Here is a 13,194-nt window from a genome sequence, read left to right as displayed (position 1 = left end):
ACAAAGATTTACCCCAAGGCCGCAATTTTGTCAGTGTTGAGCAGGCGTCCTTTATTGACAGTACTGGGGCGCACCGGGGATAAACGCGCCCTTAAGTGCTCCGACAACATCACAAAAGCAAAAACCTTCTCTTTTCACAAGTCATTACACATTCATGTTAAATCCCGCCTAGTCCACGCCCACGCTATATTTATCACTGTAATTATTTCACGGTCTCTGCTCCCATCTAGCGTCCTTTTATCTAATTACATTTACAGTCTCTTAGAAACACATCTTTTTAGTCCATAAATAATTCCGTTGTACTGCTTATATCTTTTCGCTTCAAATGACTTGTTTCACAGCCTTTCAAATGACTTCAACGCTGGAAGTTGACTGGTTACTTGTCAGTTCGAAGATATATGTTATCTATTTGCAAAAGTTATGTTCCTTTCCCAGTTCCTATTATTTCAAAAGTTAGAAAATTCTCAGCAAGTTAAGCAAAATCAAAGGTTCTTGTACATATACTTTAGCCTAACATAGAATTATGTTAGTTCTTTATTAAATGTTTTCTATTAAAGTGTTAGTAGAAAAATTAAAATCTTTAAAAAACTTATACTAATAAATTCAAGCTTAATTTGGAATATAAAAGATTTAGCAGATAGTGTTTAACAGTTCCCTTTCAGTTGTCGTTTCCAACTCATGAAACTGGTTCTTCTGTTCTTTGTTCTTGGTTGGGTAGTCTCACAGCCTTGGAGGCTGGTTTCTGATTGGTTACTGCTTTTAAGCAATACAAAAACATCTTCAAACTACGTGTCTTACCTTAAAAGTTATAGGATTCTCAGGCAAATTTCTCAGACAAGGAAAGATTCCAACAACATTAATATCAGGCAAGTTTCTCAGGTAAATTAAGCAAAAGCATATAACAGGATTAACAACCTTTGTCAGGGTGCAAAGAGCGTTGCCTTTATTTATGTTCGCGCCACCCCGCGCTCACACAGAGGTGCCAGTGACGGTCTGGAGCCTCACACGGAGGTGCCCTCGGCGGGGGGCTCAGGCTGCACCTCCTTCTTGTTGTCTTCTGGCTTCATGGCGGGGAAGAGCAGCACCTCCTGCGGACAGTGACAGCGTCAGCACCGCGCACAGGTCCCGTGAGAACAGCCCCAGCCCAGCTCAGCCTCCCCAGAGCTGAGCAGGCACAGTGAAGGAGCTTTTCCTAGGGGAACTGTGCATCTCCAGGCCTCTGACACGGCTGCACTATTTGTCACTGTTGAGGAGATGGCCAGCTTTGCAGAATGCCATTCCCTGCTCCCTGAAAAGCCTGCAGTTAGGCACTGCCACTGCCAATGCTTACCTTGATGTTATTGGAGTCTGTAAGGAACATGGTCAAGCGATCAATTCCCATGCCCCAGCCGGCTGTAGGAGGAAGGCCGTACTCCAGGGCAGTGCAGAAGTTTTCATCAATAAACATGGCTTCATCATCACCTGCAGCTTTTGCCTAAATGAGGAAGTTAATAGTAAAAGGTGGATTGTACAGAGCTAGATAGCACCACTTCTGCTACCAAAAAAGAGGAATACTAGTATTTGTAGCAGCCATGGAGCTGATGAAATCTAAACCCTGTACAGCTGTGCAAATGAGTAACAAATGAAGGAACCGCAGCACCTGGACAACTGTGGGGGCCACTTGTACAGGTGCTCCCAAAACAGCTCCAGGCTCAGTTCCTTTCTGACCTGTCAGTCTCCTTTCTTGGCAAAGGCCCAGGCTCTTCAGTAAAAGCCATCTTCAAAGCCATACAGCAGCAGATGACAGTGGAATTAATTGCTTTTAAAAGCTTCTCAGGTTCTTTATTGCTTGCAACCCCTCCTTTAATGTTTGCAGAAACAACTAAGAAGCATAACTGTTTGAATCATCAGTAGCTGCTCCATGAAACAAAATTTAGGGACTGCCTTTTTCCTCTCACTTAGAAAAATTAAAAAACCCTACACTGAGATAGTAACTAATGCCCTGACAGCCTCCAAGTGACAAAAGTCACAATAATAAAAAAGCAGACTAGCCATCTCAAATTTAGAAAATGCCAAACATGTCAAAACAACAGCAAACATTTTTGCCCAGTTTCAAGGAAGACTTTGCAAAAGACTTAGAGCAAAGTTTTCTGCCTGAAATCTTGAAGTGCAAACTGTCATTGTTCACCTCAGTCTCCACCTTAACATTAAATTTTCAGGCAAATTTTCATTCAATACATATAATCCTATATCTGCACAGTCTGACTATAATCATGAGACAGCTACAGTAAATGTATATACAACAGATGAAACATAATAGGCATTTGTAGTATTAGTCATTCTGACTGAACATTTTGCAATTTACTATCAAGTAAGTTCATTAACATAAGTCTATTTTACTGATTTTGACAATTGTTTAATCCTCTCAGGCGCTGTGAAGCAATCAGAGACAGTATAAAGGACAGCTTTGTTTCTGCAAACCACATCTGACCTCAATCATTTGGAGACAAGCAGGCATTCATGGCTGTGTATACCTAAGTAATAACAAAATGAGTTTCAGTCACTCCTTTAAGAGACCTATTATTTAGAGAAACCTAGCAACATAAATTTGCAAGCTAATAATTTCCAATCTGCAGCTCTGTTCTGTGAGTCGACTTAAAATATTAATAACTCATTTCAGGACATTAAGCTACTTCTTGCACAGTATTCAAACTCTTACTGGACATGAAAATTTACTTAAGAACTTAAAGTATAATGTTGTATGACTATGTAAATACTTAGTTGGGGAAAAATAACTTTCAACCTAGGCAAGACACAGAAAACACTTTGCACATTTGTGTTTTTCCAGATTAGTACTTTAGGTAGAATAAAAGGGAAAATATTCCAAAACAAAGTTGCACTAAAAAAACCCTAATCAACAGCAGTGTTTGGACTTGTTTACCTTAGAGAGTAAGGTTCCTTACTTTAGAGAGCAAGGTTCCTTTAAGAGGAATTGAATTTTAATGACAGGCTTTCACTTGAGTGAGCAACACTCACCTCAAAGTAGTAACTCTTTTCAGCAGTAGGTACCAGTGACTGATTTGGAGGAGCCATAGGAAATACTCTTTGCTTACACATCTGTATCATTGATTCACCATCAGTAAGACATCATACCTTGGCCTGATCCTCGAAGAGCTGCCGCTGTCGGACGGGATCGTTGAGCTCCGTGTACGCATTGCACACTTCCTTCTTCATCACAAAGAGCTCGAAGCGTTCAGTCAGTCCTGGATGGGAGCGATGCCTGCGTGAAGAAGGCAAAACAGCCAAACCTTAAAATTAACATATTTATTGAAGCAAAGAGCACATACATTACTATGGGGGACTGTGCACACTTGGCACTAACAGCTGTCAAAACTTCGACATGCTTTTTCCCTGGATGATGGGTTTCACAGCTCGGGAACCAACCTTGATTTGTGTCAGAATTCACAAATTAGCACACAACATCAAAATCTCTGTTTTCACATATGTGACTTCTTTTTTTTTTTTTTTTAAAAATAGGAATAGAGCATTTAAAAGAATTACATACTGACTGTGACTCATACTCTTACCATTTGGCAAGAGGACTCATGACCTGTGGGTGATCACAGATGAATGTAGGGTTGATACATGTGACTTCCAGGAATTCACCAACTAACTGGGAAAACAAAAGTGAAACAATTACACAGAGTACAAAAACAAAATTACATAGAGTACAAAAACAATATCACTTTCCGAGCACTGCCTTCACAAAGCATCCTGATTTCTTCCCTTTGCTACTGAAGGTGGTACCATAAATTCTAAGAGTTTCCCAAGTAATAATTTCTGATCATGGTAATGTCTTCATTAACAGAGAGTGTGTGTCCTAGTCAGGTAAGAAAAATGACATAGCAAAAACTGTATAATAATTCACTTTGCATGTAACAACAAAGGCCAAAAAGAAAAGCATCAGAACAGCTATCAGACAGTGTTTGGGTACAGCTGACGGAACTACACGCTAAGCCTACCTGTTTGGTAAGGTACCTACAGATACACACATCTCAGACAAAACTGACATGAGATAAAGCAGATCTGCTTTAACCACAAGACACCAGCTAACAAACTAAAATTCTCTAGCACTCAAATTAAGCAGACATAAGTAAACTACATTTTAGTGTAGACAACACAAAAGAAGATTTTGACACAGCAAGTTTTCTCACTCTAATACAGCAATAGCTGATATGCACTTCAGCACAGTTTCCCAGTTAAACTTCTCTGAAGAGGCTTCTGTTGATACAGATAAACCCTCAAAGACATTAGGATTATAAAAACAGCACCCTTACTTTGTCAAGAAGCCTGGCTGTTGTCCTGGGAGGTGGACATTCAATGTCTCTCTCTGCACAAAGATTATCAAAGAACTTGCGAGTTTCTGAAATTGTAAACAAAAAATTAGAAAAGCCACCCAAGCGATCATTTTTTGTTCTTACTAGATCCTTCAACATGTTTTAGAGTGATTTAGAAGATCTTAATGGTAGACATCATGGAAAACCACGGGCTTAAATGTCAATCCACAAAAATAGTGTCTCGCTTTAATAATTTACAGTAAAATATAAGTTATGTTATACTTCAGAAATTTGATACCACCACATGACTGCTGGACATTATTATTGGAAGAAAAAAAAAATCACTAAGAAGTGTATGAATTTGTTTTCTTATGTCTATTGATTCCAGGAATAAAATAGCACTTAAGTACATTTTGAAGAAAGTCCCTAATAATCATACACCTAAGCTATGATTGCAGGCACAGAAACTCAACTGCACAAAAGACAGAAGAAATAAGAAGTAAAAAGTTGCATCTCTTCAACAGATCAGGAACTCCCCACATCACACTTCTTGAGTACATCCTTTCACATATACCCAACAAAGGAAGAGCCAAAAAGAGTCAGATCCTGTCAAAGACAGCAAGGTATTAAGGTTTCTTTCTGGACTCTTGGGTAAACTGACAAAACCACAGAGAAGTAATCCCATGCGTTAGCACTACCTCAAAAATGCAGCTGACAAACTGCAGGCTGAGAACTTGCTACCTTTTGCCCACTTTCTGTTAAGGAAGAACTCTAGGACATTCACATTCAGCATCTAACCTTCAGTTTCAAAACACTCAGTCGGTGGAAATTTCACTCCCAGGGCCTTTTCCAGATCATACACCATGCTGATTCGCCGGAAGGGAGGAGTAAAATCTATCTCGTACGCCTGTCCATCTGGACCGTCTGGATGATAAGTGATCTTGTAACTCCCAGTAATGTGTTTCACCATCCCTACAAAAGGAACCTCGAGTTTAGAAGAAGAGTATGCCACATAATAAGCAATTCTTCCAGAGATTCTTCCTCTTTTGTTATTAATACTGCATACATCACCTGAAAGCAACTTCTCTGTAATGTCCATCAAGTCGTGGTAGTCTGCGTAAGCCATGTAGAATTCACAAGTTGTGAACTCAGGATTGTGAGTCAAATCGATTCCTTCATTCCGGAACTGACGCCCAATTTCATATACTCTGTCCAGACCTCCAACCACCAACATCTAAACAAAATGGAATTGTAGTAAATACACTGACTTTTTCAAAAGACCTTAAAGAGAGCTCGAACACACACAACTGCAGCACAACCTTACAAATCTCATTCAAGATGAGACAAGTCCACCTTTCTTCAAAGAATTACTCTCATTTGCACTACATTTACTTTTTTAAAGCAGTTTGAAGAATACAGGCTTAGCCATGAGAGGCTTGCATTCTACCTTATGGTAAAGTTCTGGAGCAATTCTCATATACAAATTCATATCCAATTCATTGTGGTATGTGATAAATGGTTTTGCCACAGCTCCACCTGGAATTATATTCATCATAGGAGTTTCAATCTGTAAAATAACAACAAAAATTGTCCTGTTTTCATCAAATCTGTTTCCAAAACAGAACTGCACAGATCAAGCAAACAAACCGCACCTAGTTTTGATGAAAAATCTTTGTATTTCACTTATTGACATTTCACTTTATGAAATATATGAAAAATATAGTAAAACAATTCTGAAGTGCATTTCTTTTATGTGGTCAGTAAAAACAAATTATATAATTGATCTGTTGCTATCAAGAGCCATTCACATTTACTACAAACATGAACCTGCTGTTACCAAAGCCAGGAACAGCACCATGACATTACCACAAAATCCTCTCTCTACACTGCAGAAAATGAAGTTCAGCAAAGCCAAGTGAAAGCTCCTGCACATGGGTCAGGGCAATCCAATTTTATCCAAGGAAGTAACCCCTGCTTTTATCTCCAGCAGCAAAACACCATTTCAAAGATGTTGTTTCCACTTAATGTACTGGAATAAGCCAAAAATAGCAGTAGTTTGGAGTACTACATTGATAAAAATTTCCCAAGTCATAACCTTGCCAACTGACGAATAGTCTTAACTTTAAAAAGAGAAGAAAGGAATGGCTCCCATTACATTAAACTGATAAAACACATCATGCTAAGGTAATTATATTACCTCTGTAAGTACTTTGCATACGAGCCTGAATATAAAGCACCCTTGAAGCTGAGAAGCTCTAAACACTTTCAGTATCGGGAAAGAAATAAACACTGAAGCCTTACCTCAAGGAAGCCCAACTCATCTAGAAAATGCCGAAGATAAGTGATGATCTTTGCACGGGTTATAAATTTCTGCCTCACATAATCATTAAGAATTAAATCCAAATATCGCTGACGATACCTAGTTTCCTGAAAAGAACACATACCCTTAGAACAAGCTAGATAAAACGTGATGCGAAAGGAAACAAATATCAAACCAAAACTAACGTTCCTTTGCTGACCGACAACATCAACAGGTACCAAAGGTCATCCATTCAGTCCTATCTGTGGCATTCTTGCCCATGGCAGGAGTGTTGGAATTAAATGATCTTTAAGGTCCCTTCCAACCCAAACCCTTCTATGATCTGTCAAATTGCCTCCAAGACTGGCAGGTATGACAAGTACCTTATCTTTGAGGCCAAAATGAAGATGAGGCAACATGTGCAGGCATGGAGACAACAGAGTGATTTCATAAGGAATAATACTCAGTTCCCCTTTCTTTGTTTTCCCAGGATTCCCCTCTACACCAATAATGTCCCCACGACGTAGCTTGTTGTTAACAAGGAAATACTCTTCCTCGGATTTGTAGAAGCTGTAATTACAAAACAAATGTAAGCAGGTTTGTTTAAAATTCAATCTTCCAAACTGTCCTCAAGTCTCTCCCAAGACCAAATCCTTCAAAAAAAAAAAAAAATTTACTCAACAGGGAAGACAAACACAACATCCTAAGCATAATGTTATCTGGCTGCCTAAGCCAACCCATAGACAAAATAGAATACTCAAATACAGATCTCTAGGCCCCAAAATACAGTGCTGTATAGAACGCTACTGGGAATACCTCTCCTTACCTGGAATTTGCCATGATCTGCAGCTTGACTCCTTCACCACGAAGATCATAGAAAATCAGTTTCCCTCCAGAGGCGCGCTTCGCATGGATTCGACCTAAATATCAAAGCATGCAGAACATCAGGAAAAGAGTCCCCAGCAGAAAGGAAACAGGGACAAGAGCCACAGAATTATCATTTAGACAAAGAATCATCATCTCTGCACTGAGCAGAGCGGGAGTACTGCTGCTGAGTCTAATCCCATGCCATGAGAGCTTCAGGCAGGATCCTGAAAGCCTAGGTGGAGCAAAACTGCTGCTGACTGTGAAAGAGAAGCAGTTAAGTCTCAAAGTTAATACCATATGCACTTTAGGTCCTGGAGCCCACATTACAATCTGATCTTCTAGTTGTAAGGGATGCTGCACAGGTCCACTCAGTCTGAAGGGACACGTCCCAAATCGTTTAACATTGCTACAGACTTCACGACCGAGGATCAGCAAAATTCAAAAAGAGACCAACCCATCAATAAAAGCAGCTAAGACTTTACATATTTCTGTATCCCACATAAGCCTTTACCTGCCACTCTCACTGTAATGTCTTTCAGGTGATCTCCTGGCTGCAGGTGACTGTACTTGTCTATAAAATCTGAGAGAGATAAGTCTACATGGAACTTGTGGGGATAGGGATCTTCACTGGTGCCCTTCAGCTGCTGGATTGCATGGGTACGAATCTTGAAGTATTGCTGTCACCAGAAACAAACAAAATCAAACGATTTTATTAGAATCTGAAAATATATTACAGGGTGCAAATCAAAATGCAGCTGCCCTTATACAGGAAAAGCCATTTTGTTAATCACGAAGAGAAAAATAAAATTTAAGTCAATAAGATTTATTCACAGAACAGCAATAAGCATGAGACTAGATGCTCACATTTGGATCCAAGCTTTCCTCATCAGCTCCAGCATTATTCTCAGATGTCAAGGAAGGCTTATTTGAATCCTTTTCACTTTGCTCTTTCTGCTTTGCCTCTTTTTCAGCTATTTTTCTCTCAGCCTTTAAACGTCTCTTCAGCTCACTGCAAAAGAGAAACCAGATGTAGCAGATACCCTGATACTTCTACAGGGAAACAATTATACAGTAAGATTTTGGCAGGGTCCTGCCAAATAACCCTGTCACTTCTCTTAATCTGCCCAAAAGTCAAGATAACGCTTAAGCATCTTTGAACATTTTATTCTTTGAACTCTTTTAGTTCATATCCTACGATACAAATACTCAGGGAAAGTGAAAGCGAAATTAAACAGCGGAGACAACGCCTAAGCGTCTAGGGGTATTCCACACCCATTTTACTACAATGAGCCTGGCAGCCCCACGCAGCGTGAAAGTGAAACAAGGCAAGGTCCCCACTGCAAGAGGTCAGGCGAACGGAAGGTTCCCGAAGCCGCCTTCGCGGTCCGGCCCGTTTCCCCAGGGCACTCAGGCTCCTGCCGCGCTCCCGACCCCGCCGTCCGGGACTCCGTGAGGACAGAACTGGTCCGAGCCAGACGCAAAGCACCGACCTGCTTCGGTCATGAAGCGCCTGCCGCCATCGGAGCGCGGGCGCGGCCCTCCAGGCCCAGCCGCGGAGCCGCGCGGCGACGGGGCTCAGCATGGGGCTCCGCCGGGTGCCTTGGCGGAGACACGCACTGAGTCAGCCGGACACTCGCCTCGCCTCACTTTCACCTTCACCTTCAACTTCACCTCCCCGGCCCGGCCCCGCCTGCCCGCCCACCCTCACTTTTTGCTGAGGTGCGACTCGGTCTCCGGGCCGCCTCGCACGCGCGCGTCTGTCGCGTCTCGGCCTTGCCGCCGCCGCCATCTCCGCCCTGCCAGCCACCGCCTTACCCGGACTACAGCCAACCTGCGCGCGGTGATTAATGGCAATGGGCGGGATTCGTGCCGTGGTATGGCGGGGTCACTGTGCCGTCGTGGATGATGTGTGGTGGCGGTCTGGGGGGCGGTCTGGGGGCGAGGTTTTGGGGAGCGTGTGAGGGGGGCGTACGGGCGGGGTGATTGGGCGATGGCGCGCGGCCCGAAGCAGTGATGGCGGGCGCCGAGGCGGTCGAGCGGCGCGGGCGTGCCCGGATGCGGCCGTGGGACGACGGAGGGCGGCGGACCGATTGCGCGTGGCGGGCGCGGGGTGTGCTTACGGTGCGGTGGCCCGGCGGCGGCCCAGAGCTGCCGGCCGGGCGCGCCGCTGGTTGCTGGCCACTGAGGCGCGGCGGGCGGCTTGTTGCCGCGTGCAGGAGATCCCGGGGCCCGTGCTCCCTGGCGGAAGCACCGCGCGAGCGGCGCCCGGCGGGGGCCGCTCCAGGCCGCTACGTAGCGTTTGACGGAGGCGTGGAGCCGCAACGAGCGGCCTTGCCGCTGGAGCCCCTTCGTGCTGCCCGCGCGCCGCCCCCCGCCGCCGCCGCCGCCGCCCCGGCGCGGCCGCCTTGGCCCTGTCACGCGAGGCGGAGGACACGCGGCGCTGCCTGCGGGGCGGTGCCGACGGCGGGCGCGGCGCGGGCGGGCGGGCGGCGCTAGTGGATGGAGCTGGGAGCGGAAGCGGGCCTGACCCGCACAGCTGGGGCAGCCCATCTGCGCGACCGCCTCTCCTGCGGGCACCTGCGGCCCGCCTTGCCCTTCGCGGGGTGAGCGGGGACACGGCGGGCAGGGCGTGGCAGGTGGCGGGGGCCGAGCGCGGGCCCGGGCCCCCGCTGAGGCCCCGCTGAGGCCCCGCTGACGGTGCCCGCGTGTTTCCGCAGAGCCTCTGCAGGCGGAGGAGACCTCGCAGGTCACGGGTCTCTTCGCGGCCAATAACCGGGAGTTCGAAAGCGCGGAGGTGAGTGGGGCCAGCCCGGGCAGCAGCGGTGCCGCGAGCGGCTCCGGGGCGACCCCCCCCGGTGTCACAGGCGGCAGCATCCCTACGCGTCATTAACAAGTGAAATGCCTTTGCACCGTGACATCCCTTCTGCGGCTAAAGGGGAGCTTCTTGTGAGCTGTCAGCTGCGTAGCTTGTGATGCACGGGGCCTTGCTGCCACAGATTTTCTTAACTTTGTTCCCTGCCCAAGTTAACATGAGGAGGTTTATGTGATGGGGTTGTCACGTTAAAACCTTCACTGGCAAATAGAAGTCATCCTTTCACCTCAGGCACAAAATGTTCCTGCCACTGCATCATCACTTTTGCTTTTTATGCTTAGTTTGTTCAAAGTCTCCCTTGTATTTCATGCCTTTCTATGATCAAGTGTTTCTTCATTAACACATACAGCTTAACTTCAGTAATTGAATTTTACCATGCCTAGTAATTTCTGAGGTTTTTATATACTGCAGAGTCACGGTGGAAGGTAGCTGGTAGCAGTAGTAAAAAAAGCTGGTCAGAAAATACCATGTCTAATTGGTGACTCCACTTCTTTTACTCTCAGTCAGAAAGCGACACTTCGGACGTTTCAGAAGAACTTTCTTCACAAGATGAAGGAGGAAATTCCCCAGGAGAAACAGCATCTGATTTGAAATCTGGACTGGAGGACTCTGCTTTCCCTGACACTCAGTTACAAAGGGAAGAAAGACCAACAAGCACTTGTTCTTCCAGTGTGGTGGGAGAAGTAGTAAAAACTATGCAGCAGTTCATGGAGAAGTTCAGCGTGGACCTGTTCACTGTTACACAGGCCTTTCTGAAAAACAGTGGTGAAGTGGAGGCTGCTTCAGACTTTCTGCAGATGGGGCAGCGCTTGGATGGGTACCCTGTATGGAGCAGAGAGGATGATTTAGAATTGCAAGAGGATGATGAACATGTCAGAAATAAATTGATAGCCAAATTTGGAGCTGAAAATGTAGCAAAGCGGATAGCATTTAGGAAGAGTTAGCAAGAGGAGGACGACTGATCTAGGACTGTGGCAGGAACTTTATAGTAATTTCAGAAATGTGATGGAAAATTTGATCAACATTATGAAGTTTCAATGCTTTAAAGTAATTTTTTTAATAAAAGGCCCATTTTTATCTCTACAGGTTGAAGTGGTGCAGCTTCCTTAATCCAGGCAAAGTAACACATGTACCAGACCATATATTCTAGTTGGAAAAAGTACACCAGCTTCCAGAGCCATGTGCCATAATAGAAGTAGGAGAGACAAGTTAACTAAGAGTGCCCAGAGTTAAGGTATCACCTAAGTTGTGATAGTTGCTAGTATACAGTCACAATCTGAAAAACTGGGTAATTTTAGCACGTTGTGCTCTGGTCACATAATATTATTTGAAGTGAATCCTATAAAGCTGGAGTTCATTCTTTTGGTGAAATTAAATGGGCTGGTAAAACCAAATTTTTTTTCCTAAAGATTTATATTTTGGGTTTTTTGCTTATTGCACTGTGGCACACAAATTAAGGTGGATTGGGAAGTTGCTGATTTTAAGCCAAATTCAGATTATCTTGAGAGTAAGTAACAGTTTGATATAATGAGACTGCTATTTCAGGAAACCACAGAAACATCTGAAACACCAACTGATTATTAGGGGAGTTAACTAATGTAACCAAATAAATGCTGAAACTGCACTATGCAGTGTTTCACTGGACAGGTCATTCCTGCTGAAAAAACACTAATTATTTGGTACATTCATGCCATTCAGGCTGGTTATTTGAGACTTGTGTGGAAGGCCAGACAAGCACTTAACAAGGGAGTGCAAGACATCACAGCAAACAGAATAGTAAGAATTTTAAATTAGAAACTTTACCAGCTGGATTTGAAATCCAAGTACTGCTGATGACCAGGTTCATCAACAGGAGATCTGTCACCCCCTGCAGCAAAAAGCTTCCCATTCCAGGAAGCAGAAGTTAAAGTAATTTTCAAAACAGTACACTAAGGAAATGCATTATATATTACTTTTATGTCATTTGTTTACTGACTGACTGGAAACACTATCAAGGCTTTTGTTCAGGTAAACATTTGATAGACAGCATTGATTGAGTCCACTGAAAACAAGTATTTATAATAGAACTTAAGTCACTCAAGCTGATGTAGAGATATAATTAGTAATGTATTGAAAAGACTATATTTGCTCAAAATCAGGCTTCTTGGCACTTAAAGTAGGAAGCTCTTTACTATAACTTCAATAAGAAGAGGCTTCTGAGACCCCATGCTATTAGCTGGATATGTTAAGGTCTATTTTAAAGGGACTTTGAAGAAAAACTGGCTATGTGGTTCTCTGGCACAGTACAAGTCCCACTTCTCTATGTCAGCCTACCTGCCCTAAGTTTGCACAAACACTGTGTAAAGGAAGATGCCTTGCTTTCAGTGGACTTAGTACCATGATGCCAGTGCTGCCTGCTCACCATGGATTTTGTCATTCAACAACAAGATCCCCTGTAATAACACTATTATTTCCATAATACAACATCCCACCCTTTGCAGGGATTAGAAGTTTAGTTGTAGGAATATAGATGTCCACATCGCTAAGGTAGCAGGTGATCTGTAGATGTGTGTTAAAGGGAATCCACAATTTACATGTGAAAGAGATGTTTAGGAAGAGGTATTTGTAGGTATTTCAGTCCTCCCCAAGTCTGGTAACAAATTTTTCTCCTTGTCTTCTAGAACACTGTTAAAACCTGGTAAAAATAATTCTGTTGTTCTGGTTTGAGCTACATATTCCCATTGGAGGTGGGAGAATGGCATCTCCAATTGTGCCATGGGCTTCTTCAGTCCACTCCCATAAACCTATCTTCCCAGTCCAGTATTTATACCAATGGAATCTGTGTCCTTACCTTGTCTTCA

General features: G+C 43.8%; 2 protein-coding genes across 2 annotated transcripts; one reads left to right on the top strand and one right to left on the bottom strand.

Annotated features, from left to right (window-relative positions):
• Positions 1-25: 25 nt before the first annotated feature.
• KARS1 (lysyl-tRNA synthetase 1) lies at positions 26-9,080 on the bottom strand. Its single transcript, XM_008927605.3, has 14 exons — positions 8,973-9,080; positions 8,347-8,491; positions 7,994-8,159; positions 7,442-7,535; positions 6,999-7,185; positions 6,618-6,743; positions 5,764-5,883; positions 5,388-5,550; positions 5,115-5,288; positions 4,317-4,402; positions 3,567-3,652; positions 3,133-3,259; positions 1,331-1,474; positions 26-1,088 (listed from the first exon to the last, which is right to left on the bottom strand). Exons 1-14 carry the CDS (start codon positions 9,062-9,064, stop codon positions 1,002-1,004), a joined length of 1,797 nt encoding a protein of 598 aa, XP_008925853.1. The 5' UTR covers positions 9,065-9,080; the 3' UTR covers positions 26-1,001.
• Positions 9,081-9,981: 901 nt separating this feature from the next.
• On the top strand, positions 9,982-11,575 carry TERF2IP (TERF2 interacting protein). The gene is made up of 3 exons (XM_029965552.1): positions 9,982-10,085; positions 10,192-10,276; positions 10,858-11,575. Exons 1-3 carry the CDS (start codon positions 9,982-9,984, stop codon positions 11,296-11,298), a joined length of 630 nt encoding a protein of 209 aa, XP_029821412.1. The 3' UTR covers positions 11,299-11,575.
• The last annotated feature ends 1,619 nt before the right edge of the window (positions 11,576-13,194 follow it).

This window comes from Manacus vitellinus, unplaced genomic scaffold (assembly GCF_001715985.3).
Source record: "Manacus vitellinus isolate BGI_N305 unplaced genomic scaffold, ASM171598v3 scaffold_10_pilon, whole genome shotgun sequence".
Taxonomy (NCBI): Eukaryota; Metazoa; Chordata; class Aves; order Passeriformes; family Pipridae; genus Manacus; species Manacus vitellinus.
The sequence above is the reverse complement of the archived record's forward strand: the minus strand, read 5'-3'. Positions and strand labels throughout refer to the sequence as shown.

Coding starts and splice junctions, on each gene's coding strand:
- KARS1 (XM_008927605.3), bottom strand. CDS start 9,064: ATGCTGAGCCCCGTCGCCGCGCGGCTCCGCGGCTGGGCCTGGAGGGCC. Junction 8,492..8,972: donor GCGCTTCATGACCGAAGCAG/GTCGGTGCTTTG, acceptor TCTCTTTTGCAG/TGAGCTGAAGAGACGTTTAA. Junction 5,884..6,617: donor ATGAGTTGGGCTTCCTTGAG/GTAAGGCTTCAG, acceptor GTTATTTTACAG/ATTGAAACTCCTATGATGAA.
- TERF2IP (XM_029965552.1), top strand. CDS start 9,982: ATGGAGCTGGGAGCGGAAGCGGGCCTGACCCGCACAGCTGGGGCAGCC. Junction 10,086..10,191: donor CCCGCCTTGCCCTTCGCGGG/GTGAGCGGGGAC, acceptor GTGCCCGCGTGT/TTCCGCAGAGCCTCTGCAGG. Junction 10,277..10,857: donor GGGAGTTCGAAAGCGCGGAG/GTGAGTGGGGCC, acceptor TTTTACTCTCAG/TCAGAAAGCGACACTTCGGA.